Below are 15,082 nucleotides of genomic sequence, written 5' to 3'. Positions count from 1 at the left end.
AGATTTTCTCCACTCAGGGACTGGGTGTTGTGTTGTCCTAATCATCATTATTTCATCCCCATCGACGCGCAAGTCGCCGAAGCGGCGTCAAATCGAAAGACTTGCACCCGGCGAACAGTCTACTCGAGGGACGCCCTAGTCACACGACAGGATTCTCCAAGTTACCCACTTCCTTTGGATACTTGTTGGCTCCATTTCTTGTGAGGGAAACCATATCGCTGTAAGGGAGGAACCTCACTAAAGATTACTTTTTGAGTCGTGTATACACACGCCTACGCTTCTTTGTTGTCGGTGACAGATCATTTCATCACTGTGCAATGACCAAACGAACATGAACAGCAAACAAAAAGCTAGAAATACCAGAATGAGATTTTCACTCTGCAGCGGAGTGTGTGCTGATATGAAACTTCCTGGCAGATTAAAACTGTGTGCCTGACCGAGACTCGAACTCGGGACCTTTGCCTTTCGCGGGCAAGTGCTCTACCAACTGAGCTACCGAAGCACGACTCACGCCCTGTACTCACAGCTGTACTTCTGCTAGTACCTCGTCTCCTACCTTCCAAACTTTACAGAAGCTCTCCTGCGAACCAGGAAGGTAGGAGACGATGTACTAGCAGAAGTAAAGCTGTGATTACCAGGCGCGAGTCGTGGTTCGGTAGCTCAGTTGGTAGAGCACTTGCCCGCGAAAGGCAAAGGTCCCGAGTTCGAGTCTCGGTCAGGCACACAGTTTTAATCTGCCAGGAAGTTTCATATCGGCGCACACTCCGCTGCAGAGTGAAAATCTCATTCTGGAAACATCCCCCAGGCTGTGGCTAAGCCATGTCTCCGCAATATCCTTTCTTTCAGGAGTGCTAGTTCTGCTAGGTTCGCAGGAGAGCTTCTGTAAAGTTTGGAAGGTAGGAGACGAGGTACTGGCAGAAGTAAAGCTGTGAGTACCGGGCGTGAGTCGTACTTCGGTAGCTCAGTTGGTAGAGCACTTGCCCGCGAAAGGCAAAGGTCCCGAGTTGGAGTCTCGGTCGGGCACACAGTTTTAATCTGCTAGGAAGTTTCAGGCTAGAAATAGTTCTTTTCAGGGCCAGTACTACCTATTCTGAGCATACGTATCTGCTAGGATCTGGAGGAATAAGGAAGATATTTTGTCAGAAATATGCACAAATAATGGTTCAAACGGATAATGACAAGTATCATGTGAAGGAAAACGATTTTTTTTTAATCTGACTGAAGCCCAAGTACAAAGTAACTTGAGACAAACTTGATGTGATTACTCAGAACAGTGCTTTACTAAGAAATAGAGAGAATGTCGTACTCCCGCTGAAATTCCTATAATCACAAGAGTACATTTTTAACTAACATTTCTGACATTGTAAGACGATAGGCTTCTCATATAATTGGGTGTACACCAAAATGCGTTTGGAGAAACGGAATGCTTGGTGGATGTAGCATTTCTTGACCCCAGCCCCAAAGCTTTAGGAAAGCTAATTCAAAACTGGTCATGAAATATCTGAAGCTTTATTTCAAGAATGTCTGCAGCTACTGTGTGACTAAAGACATATGTGAACCGTAATAGCACGAGGAAAACTTTTCAACATTTTAAATTGTCCAAAGCGAAAATCCACTGAAAAGAACCGTAACCATTTTGTTAGAGTGGATATGATTATCTTGTTAAATCAGAGAGCAATATCATTATCGATTCGTTAGAAAAACGTAAGTGGGTTTCCTGCCTCTCCAGTCTAGTGGAACATTTGCGTAGTGCAGTGAACTAGAAGTGGCCTATCTAGTGACTTGGGGACGTAAGTTAAGGTATTGGACTCGGATGGCTGCGAAGGGTGAAACAACTACACCAAGGATGGTGCTAGATAACAACGAGCTGATAGAAATCCGGTGGTTGGAAAAATAAAATTTCCATCGACAGAAACGCTTGATAGTCAGTTAGACAAATTCTACGTGATTCTGACGAAGTATTTGGGACAGATGAACAAAGTGGCACCTAGAAGAGTTAGTGCAAGTCACGAGCTTGTAGAACTACACGCCATTGTCTTTTGAACGTACAATCAACGAACCTGTAAAAATAGGTCATAGAGAAATTAAGAGCAAGGAGAGATGAAAATCTTACGTCAGATTTCTATATAGTTGGAGCCTTGGACAAAAAGACCTGGACAGGAGTTGGTCAGTTGGAATCCTGGAGAAATCAGGTTGGTTAACCAGCCACTGCTGTTTCCTAAGGATATCTTCGCCAGCGACAACCACTGCCGTCTGCTCGACATGCTGATGTTGGCGGTGTGACTGCTATCGCGATTGTGTCGCAGTTTCGCCGCGGCCTGCGACTCGAAAAGCTTCTGCTGAGCCACCGGCCGAAGAACTCTTACCAACTACCTCCGAGAAGCGGAGTCGAGGCGGATGTGGACGGAATCTTCGGCACCTCTTAAGCCTCGTTCCGCTATAAGGAATTTGTATACCCATACAACATGTCTCGTGAGTGATTACCCAGGCAAAATTCCACAGCGGAATTTTGCTCTTTGAGAGCAGGTATTCGATATAGTTCTTTTCTAACGCATTCAGGCACTGCAAAGATATTTTCATGTGGTTTGCGCTCGGATCCAATGATTTTATACATGAAGTAATACTTCATTGCATGATGCCCTAGATTTCTCAATCATTTCCCTAGAATTTTCTCGTCGGGATTGCATACACATTGCATCATTTTTTAAAGAGTTATCCTACTGCTCAGATGAAAGTATTGGTTGTTTTGGGGAAGGAGACCAGACAGCGAGGTCATCGGTCTCATCGGATTAGGGAAGGACGGGGAAGGAAGTCGGCCGTGCCCTTTGAAAGGAACCATCCCGGCATTTGCCTGGAGCGATTTAGGGAAATCACGGAAAACCTAAATCAGGATGGCCGGACGCGGGATTGAACCGTCGTCCTCCCGAATGCGAGTCCAGTGTCGAACCACTGAGCCACCTCGCTCGGTCAGATGAAAGTATTATTTGAACTGTTGACCTGAAGTAATCTCATTGTTATTTATTATCCTGCAAATTACAGTCATACGCTTCATTAGTTCAGTGAGAATGTAGTTACTCGAGACAAGTAGGCTACGCGCAGAAACTACCTTTAACTTCACCTACATCCCGCCATCGTCGTCATCAACTGCACTAACACAGCCCTGCCCTTTACATGCATTTGTCACAGTCACCCGCACTTGAGGCGCACAATACTCGCCCTACCTGACGTTGATACTGAAGAATAACTTAAAAAATTAGAAACGTGACACTAAATGTTCATAACGGAAAATGATGGCATCTATCTTCACACTTCACTTGGTATCAGTCTGTTTGTAAATAGTAGCAGGTTCTAGAAGAAAAGTGTACGAAATTTTCTGAGAGATGTTCGGAGGTCGTGAAACGAAACTCAGAAACATTTCAAGGGAGGAAGTGCTAATCATTTTCCGGCGGTGAAGTTGACAAGAAAACCTAACATAGTTAATTATATCGTGTCCTTAGTTCCCCATACGTGTGTCTAACTAATATGCGCACAGATTTCAGCTTTCCTCAAATCCAGCAAAAATAGAATTTCCAATACCGCCCTCCAGCTGGTATACTCATTCTACAATATATGTGTAAAACAATATAAAATGAATTCCAAGCGGTGGAATTACTAATAAAATCATTATGCAAGTGATTTGTGTCGTATCGAACAAGTAGTTTCGTTTTTATATTACCGTGAGTAATGCGCAAAGTTTCTTTAGCCCAGTGAATTCTCAAATACACTAAGTTTCCAAACGTTTAGATTTCTACACCTATGAGTCACTAAAAATATTTCATAGATGTGGTATTGTGCAGAGAAACTACTGTGACTTGTAATTCGTTTATTACTCATTATTTCAGCTGAGCGAGGATTTGCAGTCGGGGATCTTCTTCTTTGGGATGTCAAACAGCCTGGTGAATCCTATCATCTACGGTGCCTTCCACCTGTGGAGACCAAGACGTAAAAGTAGAAGTGAATATCGCAGGTAAGATATCTTTATTTACACTTGGCCTAATAGAAATTTTCAGTTATAATATTGAAACTTCCTGGCAGATTAAAACAAAAGGCAAAGGTCCCGAGTTCGAGTCTTGGTCGGGCACACAGTTTTAATCTGCCAGAAAGTTTCATATCAGCACACACTCCACTGCAGAGTGAAAATTTCATTCTGGAGTTATAATATTTGTGAATTATAGTGGCTTTAGAGTGTTACATTATCGTAAAATATTTCAAAAGAACTCCACAATAGTCGTAAGGTTCTACTGCGGAATTACAGTTGATGTAACTGATAAAGGAAAAGCATTAGATAATATGCAAAAGGAAATGAAACATGACTTAACAACCCAACTAGTCTGTATAATTAAATTATTTATGAAAATAAGCTCAGTAAGTACAGCAGAAAGCTTCAGATTTTTCCTGGTTGGTGATTCAGATACCGTTTTATGACAGAAGAAAACGAAATTCATTTGAGTTACAGTATTAAGTTTTACTTGGTAGTTCCTTCACGGCGACGGCTAGTTCCTAATGATGATCGTTACTTTCTCTCAGCAGTGTACGGTATTTCGTTGTTTATAGAGACGTTATGGGAAAAAATCGGGAGAAAAATTCATTATTAAAATCGCAGAGACGTCACTTTTGAGGTTGCATAACACATTAAAGCATGCCTCTCATGAAATGGTACATTTTGCTGCTGCATAGTGTTTTATCCCACAAGTTATGGCATCTTTGATGGTTCTTATAATTAATGATCAACTCTCGATACCAAACAAGTGTAAAATTCCTACTGCGAATACTTCAGATAACGGCATCTTTTCCTAGCAGGTCATATTTCTGATTGTCAATTACTGCAATATTCCTTGTAACAAAGATAATTAATGTTGCTTTATTGAAATTTGTAGAGACTATAGTCTCTTCTTTACGACAAGATACACTAGGGTGACAGAAGTCATGGGATAGCTACTAATACCGTGCCGGACCTATCGATAATGTCCCATAAATGTTCCGTGGGATTCATTTCGGACGTTCTCGGTGCTCAAATCACTCGCTAGAATTGTCCAGAATGTTCTTCAATCCAACCGCGAACAATTGTGTCCAGGTGACATGGTGCACTGTCATCCATCCTTCTATGGAATCATGTCAGGCGACCTGAGTTGCCAAATCGTTCGCTTGAATTGCCCCCGACATGGTGCACAGGCATCCACAAAAATTGCCTCCTTTATTGGGAGCAAGAAGTCCATAAATGGCAGCAGATGGTCTTTAAGTAGCCGAACGTGAAAATTTCCAGTCAATGGTCGGTTCAGTTGGGACAGAAGACCCAGTCCATTCCACGTAAACAGAAGCCACACCATTGTGGAGCCGCCGCCAGCTTGCACAGTGTCTTATTGAAACATGGGGACCATGGCTTGGAGGTGGGGTGTCTGTGCCACACGCGATCCCTAGCATGGGTTTTCAAATACAAGATTTTGTTATCGGAACACCTAACAGTATTCTGTTCAATGATTTAGATACTTTATGTAAGCAATGTTCTGGCTCATTTGCATCTAACCTGGTTTGCGCAGAATATTTTGTTGGACACATTTGATTAAAACATAATGTTACTCCAGATTTTACTCGTTGACAGACCCAAGCCGTTTCCTATGATGTAAGTAGTTAAAGCTTTAAACATGGCTGCGTTGGCAGCGACCGTTACAAGATAGAATTAAAACAGTTGTAGCCCTCGGTCACGAAAATGAAGTCATCTTTACCTAGGTTTCGGCCACTTCTAAGAGTGCCTTCATCAGAAATAAAACATTTAAAACTGCCGTGTGACGTGTAAAATAAATATGAAGCGATAACGCTTTAGTCACAAAATATTAAAATAGAAATCTTAGAGGCAGGTCACTAAGGGCTGCACTACATGTCGAGCTACGGCAGCATCAGACTCAGATGGCTCCATATTTATTTTATACGTGACATACCAGATATAAATTATTTACTTCTGATGAAGGAACTCTTAGAAGTGGCCGAAACCTAGGTCAAAAACATTTTCGCGACCGTGGGCTGCAACTGTTTTACTTTTGTAAGTAGTTAAAGTGGAACTTGGTCCTTTTGGTGGCATCGTTAGTTGTGACATCAGTCGCATGTAGCACATAAGTGACAATCATGTTGGTAACCTAAAGATACAATTGTGATTTAAAGAAATTTTAAAACGTCTATCATCATTCAATCTAGCATGGTGGTGGGTCTATTAAGGCACACACTGAGTTCGACTTACTCTTCATATAGGTTGAGAGTATTCCTAGTAGATGAACGAAGTTGCCTTGGAACATAAAATCAAACATCTTTAAGCTGTATAACTTCCAAACTGTTATTTGCTAGAGCTGCCAATTTCAGCGATATACAGGGTGTTTCAAAAATGACCGGTATATTTGAAACGGCAATAAAAACTAAACGAGCAGCGATAGAAATACACCGTTTGTTGCAATATGCTTGGGACAACAGTACATTTTCAGGCAGACAAACATTCGAAATTACAGTAGTTACAATTTTCAACAACAGATGGCGCTGCGGTCTGGGAAACTCTATAGTACGATATTTTCCACATATCCACCATGCGTAGCAATAATATGGCGTAGTCTCTGAATGAAATTACCCGGAACCTTTGACAACGTGTCTGGCGGAATGGCTTCACATGCAGATGAGATGTACTGCTTCAGCTGTTCAATTGTTTCTGGATTCTGGCGGTACATCTGGTCCCCACAGAAAGAAATCACAGGGGTTCATGTCTGGCGAATAGGGAGGCCAATCCACGCCGCCTCCTGTATGTTTCGGATAGCCCAAAGCAATCACACGATCACCGAAATATTCATTCAGGAAATTAAAGACCTCGGCCTTGCGATGTGGCCGGGCACCATCTTGCATAAACCACGAGGTGTTCGCAGCGTCGTCTAAGGCAGTTTGTACCGCCACAAATTCACGAAGAATGTCCAGATAGCGTGATGCAGTAATCGTTTCGGATCTGAAAAATGGGCCAGTGATTCCTTTGGAAGAAATGGCGGCCCAGACCAGTACTTTTTGAGGCTGCAGGGACGATGGGACTGCAACATGGGGCTTTTCCGTTCCCCATATGCGCCAGTTCTGTTTATTGATGAAGCCCTCCAGGTAAAAATAAGCTTCGTCAGTAAACCAAATGCTGCCCACATGCATATCGCCGTCATTAATCCTGTGCACTATATCGTTAGCGAATGTCTCTCGTGTAGCAATGGTAGCGGCGCTGAGGGGTTGCTGCGTTTGAATTTTGTATGGATAGGGGTGTAAACTCTGGCGCATGAGACAATACGTGGACGTTGGCGTCATTTGGACCGCAGCTGCAACACGGCGAACGGAAACCCGAGGCCGCTGTTGGATCACCTGCTGCACTAGCTGCGCGTTGCCCTCTGTGGTTGCCGTATGCGGTCGCCCTACCTTTCCAGCACATTCATCCGTCACGTTCCCAGTCCGTTGAAATTTTTCAAACAGATCCTTTATTGTATTGCTTTTCGGTCCTTTGGTTACATTAAACCTCCGTTGAAGACTTCGTCTTGTTGCAACAACACTGTGTTCTAGGCGGTGGAATTCCAACACCAGAAAAATCCTCTGTTCTAAGGAATAAACCATGTTGTCTACAGCACACTTGCACGTTGTGAACAGCACACACTTACAGCAGAAAGACGACGTACAGAATGGCGCACCCACAGACTGCATTGTCTTCTATATCTTTCACATCACTTGCAGCGCCATCTGTTGTTGAAAATTGTAACTACTGTAATTTCGAAAGTTTGTCCACCTGAAAATGTACTGTTGTCCCAAGCATATTGCAACAAACGGTGTATTTCTATCGCTGCTCGTTTAGTTTTTATTGCCGTTTCAAATATACCGGTCATTTTTGAAACACCCTGTATTACGCCATCATCAGGCCCACTGACCATGAGTAAGCAGATTACAACCTCAGTTCCATTCAAAATAGGGGCCAGCATTCAAAGATTGGTACCTGTAGATGCTTGATAGAATGATCACTTGAAACATCATCTGCCGACTATGGCACAAGTCGGCAGATGAAGATTGAAGTGATCGCTCTGTGAAAAGTCTACAGATACCAGCCTTTGAGTGCTAGCCCCTATTTAGACCGGAACTGAGGCTGGAATCTTCCTACACTTCGGTTAGGGGGCCTGAAGATGGCATAGTATATCGCCGAAACTGGGAGCCTTATGAAATAACAGTTTGTAAATGAGATGGCTGAAAGGTGTTCGATTTGACATTCTGTACGGAGCAGCTGAAGTCCTGTAACGATCTCTGAAAAGATGGACTTACAGAGGGAATTGCCATCGGCGGCGTATTAGATCCAGCGGCAGCTTATAAGATGGCAGAATAAATTAAGGTCAATTTCGCACCGTAGATAAGAGTTATATACGTCATAACAGGAAGGTGAATATGACACCAAACTTACTTTGGTGGTAACGAGCAGATATGCTTTTAAGTATGTAATGCAAAAGGGATGACACTCAATCGATGGTATGAACACTCCGCTCCTATACAATGTATGTCAATGAGCAGAAGGTGAAACAAAGAGTGAGAGGAAACATTTTGTGTGGAAGCAGAGACCACACCACGGGAGGCGTCCCGCGGCGGGAGTCAGCGACCGGTCAGGTGACGCTTACTGGAGAGCAGGTATTGGGCCACCAGAAGTAGGGCAGAAAGAAGCTTTAGAAAGCTGTGTTTCCGAATTCCAAATGGTTACAATCAAAACCAGCGACGCAATTGATCACGTGAACAGCGAGTGGTACACATGTGATGTACACATGTAACTTTTAGGCCTCTGGAGCAGGCACGAAACGTCCGATTGCGGAAACGAACTAGATGGGAGTAAAGTGCCAAGATTTTGATGCTGTTTAATGGTAGGGACCTTGTGATTGGCAGAGAAAGTTTCCACAAAAATAAGGGGAACGCTCATATTGGTCGAAAAAAGCGGTGATTTGGAGAACGAAAGAACACAGGTGGGGAGACAGTTGGGCTACAACAAAGAAAAGAGCTAAATTTTCAGGGACTCTTCTCTGAAATTGCGTCAAGTGCAGAGTGGTGCACATAACGCTCTGTATGATGCAGAGGAGAAATTTGTGTGAACACTGTGTTCACTGCAGCTGACATTCAGCTAGAGATTAGCTGAAGCGTCACTGAGCTCCAACTGTGGAGAAACGAACCAGGCAGATAGTTAAGTGTTCTTGCGAGGACTGAGAGGGCATTTTAATATGCAAGCTATTCCAGCCATGCGTGTGCATATTGCCATATTCCAAGACTAGGGATGAGTACATGTTTTCTCGCCTAACGGGAAACATAAGGAAAGTTTCTGCTGGAAAAATCAGCAAAGGCTTACTTAGTTTTCACAGGAATTTGAGGATGAGAGCAGTCATGAAGACGACAGCTCATCGCAGCTAAGACAAATATCGCGAGCAGAGGTGTAAACTTGTCGGTTAACCAACTTGCATCCACTGTAAACTCGAGCGACCTTGGGTAATCTTTTGCTCAACTTGTCACATAACTAACCATCCCCAGTAGACTTGATTGTCATCCTATATAGTACTGAACTTTGAACCGAAATTGGATGACTTATCGTAGTACTGGCAAACATCATGACATAGTCGTAAGAATAATTTTGTAAAGAAACTTCTAGTTAAAATTTACCAGTGTTGTGTTTAGGATTATTTCACTTTCTGAGGATGATATGCGTTCGTTTGACAACTGTCGTAACATTGTCACATTGTAAACTGTCTAAATGCATGTATTTCTCTGATAAGATTGCAACATTAAACCAAAAATATTTACAGCTTACACATTAGTTGTTCTGTCCTCAAAACCTTACAAGCTCACCTGCTCTTGGAAATCTTAGCGGGTATCTATGAGGGTGTGCTGAAAAGTAATGCTTCCGAATTTTTTTATGTAAAATCTCTTACAGATTTTTAAATAAAACAAATGTATTAACATTATAAATCTGTACATGTCTATATATTTTCAGTCCTCTGCATCTAGAAGGCTCCGAATAGGTGCAGTGTGGTATAATACTGTGTCGGTGCATGAGAAACAGTGTGCTGTAATCGAGTTTCGAATTCTAAGAGTTCGTCCACACACGGGGCACCCATCCTTCAGTACGACAATGCCAGGCTAATATACGAGTGCTTCTACGTGTGCAATAGTCCGACGCCTTGCGTTCACTGTCATCCGTCATACTCCATACAGTCCCGACTTGGCCTCAACAGATTATCATGTGTTTCCAAAACTCCAACAACATCTCCGAGGACCTGACGTTGACTGCGATGAAGCGGTGCAAGAAGACGTCATGTTGTGGCTCCAATAACAAAGCCAGACGTTCTAAAGTTACGGTATTAACAATCTGGTCTCTTGTTGGAAGAAATGTATTAGTCTCCAGGGTGACTATTTTGGGAAATATTGTGTAGACATGAAGAATAAAGATGTAGACTATTAATAACGTTTGTAAGAAATTCGGAGACGTTACTATCAGCACTCCCTCGTACTTGGACGAAACGTCCGCAGTGACGACCTATATTTAGTGCCGTGTTGACGACACATTCGCTTCTTGGATACATGGGCTTGAAAAACACATCTCTTGTACTTTTTACCCCATCATGTTCACGAGAAGGCTGAATAACACGATATCTCGCCTTTCTTTAACGTTCTCGTCCGCCGAGAACGCAGCGCGTATGTCAACCGAAGTGCATACTGGAAATAAACTCATGTGGACCGGTAATTACAAGCTTTCCACCATCATCCGGCCCAAAGCAGCACTATTGAAGTGAAAGCCGTACGAAATATCTTCCGCTGTTGGATTCGGGTGGTGGTATTTAAACAAACCAAAAAATCCTAAAAACGGCTTCATTATATTTACTCATTAAACGTAACACTATGCATCTATGAATCAGCTCATTTTACATGAAATCATCTCTTTTGTAGGTGTAGTCTGAGTATCGTTACGCCCAAGACTTTTAAACTGGTGCAGTAAGTTGACAGACTAATTACCGGTCGCTTAAAATAGCAGAATGGTATCGCGTATTTTTTTTAATGAATTAAATTGAATACTGATTCATACAACGATAACTGTGCCGTTATTCCTATTGTATGAAATGGTTTTGAAAGTACTCTTTTATGTTTGTTAAAAGCCACGGCTAATTTTTCTCAGGGTACTGTCGCCAGAAATATCATACGCGTCCCAATGTGAAGACATCCGTCTTACTCAAGAGGGATTAAAAATCTTTCATTAACATTATGCGATAATCCATTTAAACAATGCAAACAATACTTCATTCTTTTTTTCTGGGAGGCTGGATGCTCCAGGATAGCTGCCTATGTGCAACGACAGCGTAAGGATTTATAGATATTACTATTAATAAAGAAGCTGTACCTCTGACCTAATATGAATGGGAAAATATTACAAGACGCCGTTTTCAATTTATTGAGATTATTCAATGCTTTTAGTATTAAATGACTGTTAAAAGAAATTGTGTAATTTTTGTCTTCAATGACTTCGCTACAATAATGAGCCTACACAAAATGGCCAAGGCAATATTTAATTATTACTTACTGAATCATATGCAGGATATATTACAATTGCTAATTTCAAATATGTTCAGCAAAATTCTATTACTGCTACAGATAATTGTATCAGTTACTGACTGTGAACAATTAGCGTTCGTCAGCTAGAACATCAGAATCTAAAGATAATGAAACAAAAAATACTCTCATTTATCTTGTACAAAAGGAAAAAGATAATAGTAATTGCGATTCTAAGAGCGCAGGTAGCGCTTCTGCATTGTTGAGTATCAACGACTGATTTATACTCTTTTTTACCGGAGGCTATACTATAATGGTCTCCTCAGGGCGCTAGATGGTGTAGAACTGGAGCCAGCTGGCCATGCGACACCGGCACTGACGTTAGTCAGCAAGACCGAACTCGCTGACTGACTGTTGTGCTCGTTATTACAAGTCTTGCCTTGCTGATGTGCAATCACTGTAATATGTCGCACTTTGAAACACACATGGGCACTAAAGCATAAAGTACCCGTGGAATCGAGTGCCTCACAACAGCGGATTGATCACAGTAGCATAAGGAGAAACTCGTCTTCAGTGGGCCACGCAGCACCAAAACTGGGCAGTAGCTGACATGAAGGGTGTAGTGTCGTGCCACTAGTCATAATTTCTCATCTTTCCAGATGAAGCAAAGCGTCGGTGCATGAGCAGCCCCTTCACAGGACATTAATTAAAAATAAATTATACTTACTTAAAGACAACTGACACAATCACCCATGCGTCCATTTCAAGCTAAACATACTAATTTGGAGAGATAATTTTTCAAAGTAATTTTTGAGTGTGTTCGGCTGTGCCCGGCTGTGCCCAGCTGGTCGAGCTTGTGTAAAGTGAAATATGCTGTGGAGTACACTTATGATAATGTGCTACTAACACGTTGGAATGGTTGCTTCATGCCGACTGTCAAAATGAGTATGAGAAACCTTATCAGCTTTTCTCTACTGTCACTTGCGGTAGCCTCTGCAATCGCACCATCATAGCAGGCAGTGATGTTTCGCATGTAAATGCCAGAGCTGCACACAGGATACATAGTTAGGCGGCTAGTCTATTTAGTAACTAGTGCACATGGAACCAACTCCTGTTCCAGTGAAACTCTGTTACATTATGATCAAATTCGTGACCCAACTAAACAATTATGTAACGCTTTCTGACTTTGGTAATGAAGAAGAAAATTGAATGAGTTGCTCACACTTACATAAATCATGTAACTTAATGAATGGCAGACAGAGAATGAATGACTGAACAATTCCCGTCTAAATTCATAACGTGTAATAGTGACCAACTTATAAACCACTGTGCAATAGAGATCGAGAAACCCCTCCCACCCTCGCCCCTTTCCGTTCGTCATTATAAAAACTGAACAACTACTGACACTATGTCTCAATATCATCTGAATAATGTGCAGTTGGAAAAATTTGAATATGTGTGACCTACTAAGTAACTCTGAACACATTTAAGCTACAAAATATGTAGTTTAATTTTCGAGCATGAACATGTACACTTTATGGAATCAGCCATTGCACTTCTTCATGTAGCGACTATTATTAAGACCTGTCTTCACAACTGGAATACGTGCACAACAACTACTTTTTAATATTACTGAAGCTTGTTTCATTATTAGTTGTGCGTGCAGTGCGCTCTGGACATGCATTATGATGTGACATTGCTGTAAAAATATTGGTTATAGCTTCTGAATACTGCAAGATCCTTAGGCAAATTATCACGTAACAACAAACAGCAACCTTATAATCCTAAAGGCAATCGACGCAACGTTCCCTAGACAACAAACAAATTTATTATCACACATGACGAGAGAGCAAATGTCCCTTAACCTCTATGAATGATAACTGATGGCTGAGATTGCCCACTGAACACAATAATATACTAATTGGAGCAACAAACGTAGATGTACAACAGTTTGTATTCATTATTAGTGGTTTCCTTAACCATCACACAAGACGAGAGAGGAAATATTCCTTAACCTCTATGAATAATAACTGATGGCTGAGATTGGCCACTGAACACAATAATATAATACTTTGAGCAACAAACGTAGATGTACAACAGTTTATATTTGTTATTAGTGGTTTCCTTAACCATGTAAAAGTTGTGGAACAATTAAAGAATCTTGAATTTTAATCATGTCTGGGTTCAACAGATTTTTATTTGCTCCAAATCTTACACACAGTTTACAAGGTATTGGCAGAGAATGAAGTTCTCTAAAACTTTTTGTTCATCTGACGCAAAATGTCGCTAACACTATTGGGAGGTACTAAATTATATGGAAGAAAGCACAGACAAAAGACAATAATAAGTTAAAAAGTTCGCTGATTCAAAGTTAATGAGACAAAACAACAAATTATAATCAAATGGGCATCTGAAGATGGATACCTGAGCAATTAATTATTGAGCTGCTCAGAATACAGATGGGACTACCGAGGAATGCGACACTTAGATTTTCCTAAGAACAGCAAAGCGTGAACTCAACAGAACTAGATGGTGTGAGGGAGACCCAGTAACAGACGGCCATGAGACGAATGCCACAAATGTCCGTTCTTTACCCTAACACTCTACTTTTCGGTAACACTCTATAGGGATAGGATAGCTCAGCGATGTACCCATTGTGACAGATGAGAAGCTGGAGAACACAGCAGATACTTCGCATACTTGGCATAGGAGCGGCCCTTTAACAAACAAAAATTTGATAGCGGCCTGGAGCAATGTCTCCCGATTGGTGGGCATACCGTCAGTGTCGCACAGTGCTGGGACAACGCATTTTATTGAATAAACAAATTTTGTTTCAGCAAAGACAATCAAATTTCTCATACTGGCTGCTCAATGTTGTGTGGCTTCCTTTGAGGTTCGTCCAGAAAAGGCAGAATTAGCTTGCTCAGTTATTACCTGCAAATAACAGTGGCGAAACACAGTCGTCTGTCCTCAGTGTGGACAGGTGCCACCTGGGCCCTGTTCTGTCGAGTGACGTTGTTTTCGAAGATGAGCCCCAACATTATTCTGTAAGCATTTCGGAAGCGACGCCGTACTGTTCTAGCAAACCGAGACGCTGTTGCCAGCGCTCTTCGCGTCAACCAATCAAAAGGAATCTGCCTCAGATGTGCGCATGTGCACCGCAGCGCTACAGCGGCACGAACCCGAAGTGGTTAGCAGGCGATCCAGGAATTACCAAAAAGTGTATTTAAAGTACGTAGTTCTGTTCTAATTTCGCTGACTACGTGTTTCCATGCATGCATAATAACGATATGATATTTGACTGTGCTCTGGAAACTGTGATAAATGTCATATTACGTCATTTAACTCTCATTCACATCGACGTCTTGTTTTGAATTTTATGTATCAGAATACGAGTTAGGAATGGTGTGTAGTACCACACTGCATAAATACATCTATAAAAACACCCAAGAAATTTGTTACTTTTTCTGTTTCCGTCATACCTTAG

At 41.8% G+C, this 15,082-nt stretch overlaps 1 protein-coding gene across 1 annotated transcript in view; it reads left to right on the top strand.

The window, feature by feature from the left end:
- Positions 1 to 15,082, top strand: part of LOC126413201 (adipokinetic hormone/corazonin-related peptide receptor variant I-like) — a 188,541-nt gene that overhangs the window by 48,457 nt on the left and 125,002 nt on the right. The window contains exon 4 of the mRNA XM_050083097.1: positions 3,882 to 4,006. Within this exon, the coding sequence (XP_049939054.1) occupies positions 3,882 to 4,006 (125 nt within the window). The remainder of the gene's footprint in view (positions 1 to 3,881; positions 4,007 to 15,082) is intronic.

Source organism: Schistocerca serialis, chromosome 7, assembly GCF_023864345.2.
Source record: "Schistocerca serialis cubense isolate TAMUIC-IGC-003099 chromosome 7, iqSchSeri2.2, whole genome shotgun sequence".
Classification (NCBI taxonomy): domain Eukaryota; kingdom Metazoa; phylum Arthropoda; class Insecta; order Orthoptera; family Acrididae; genus Schistocerca; species Schistocerca serialis.
The sequence above is the reverse complement of the archived record's forward strand: the minus strand, read 5'-3'. Positions and strand labels throughout refer to the sequence as shown.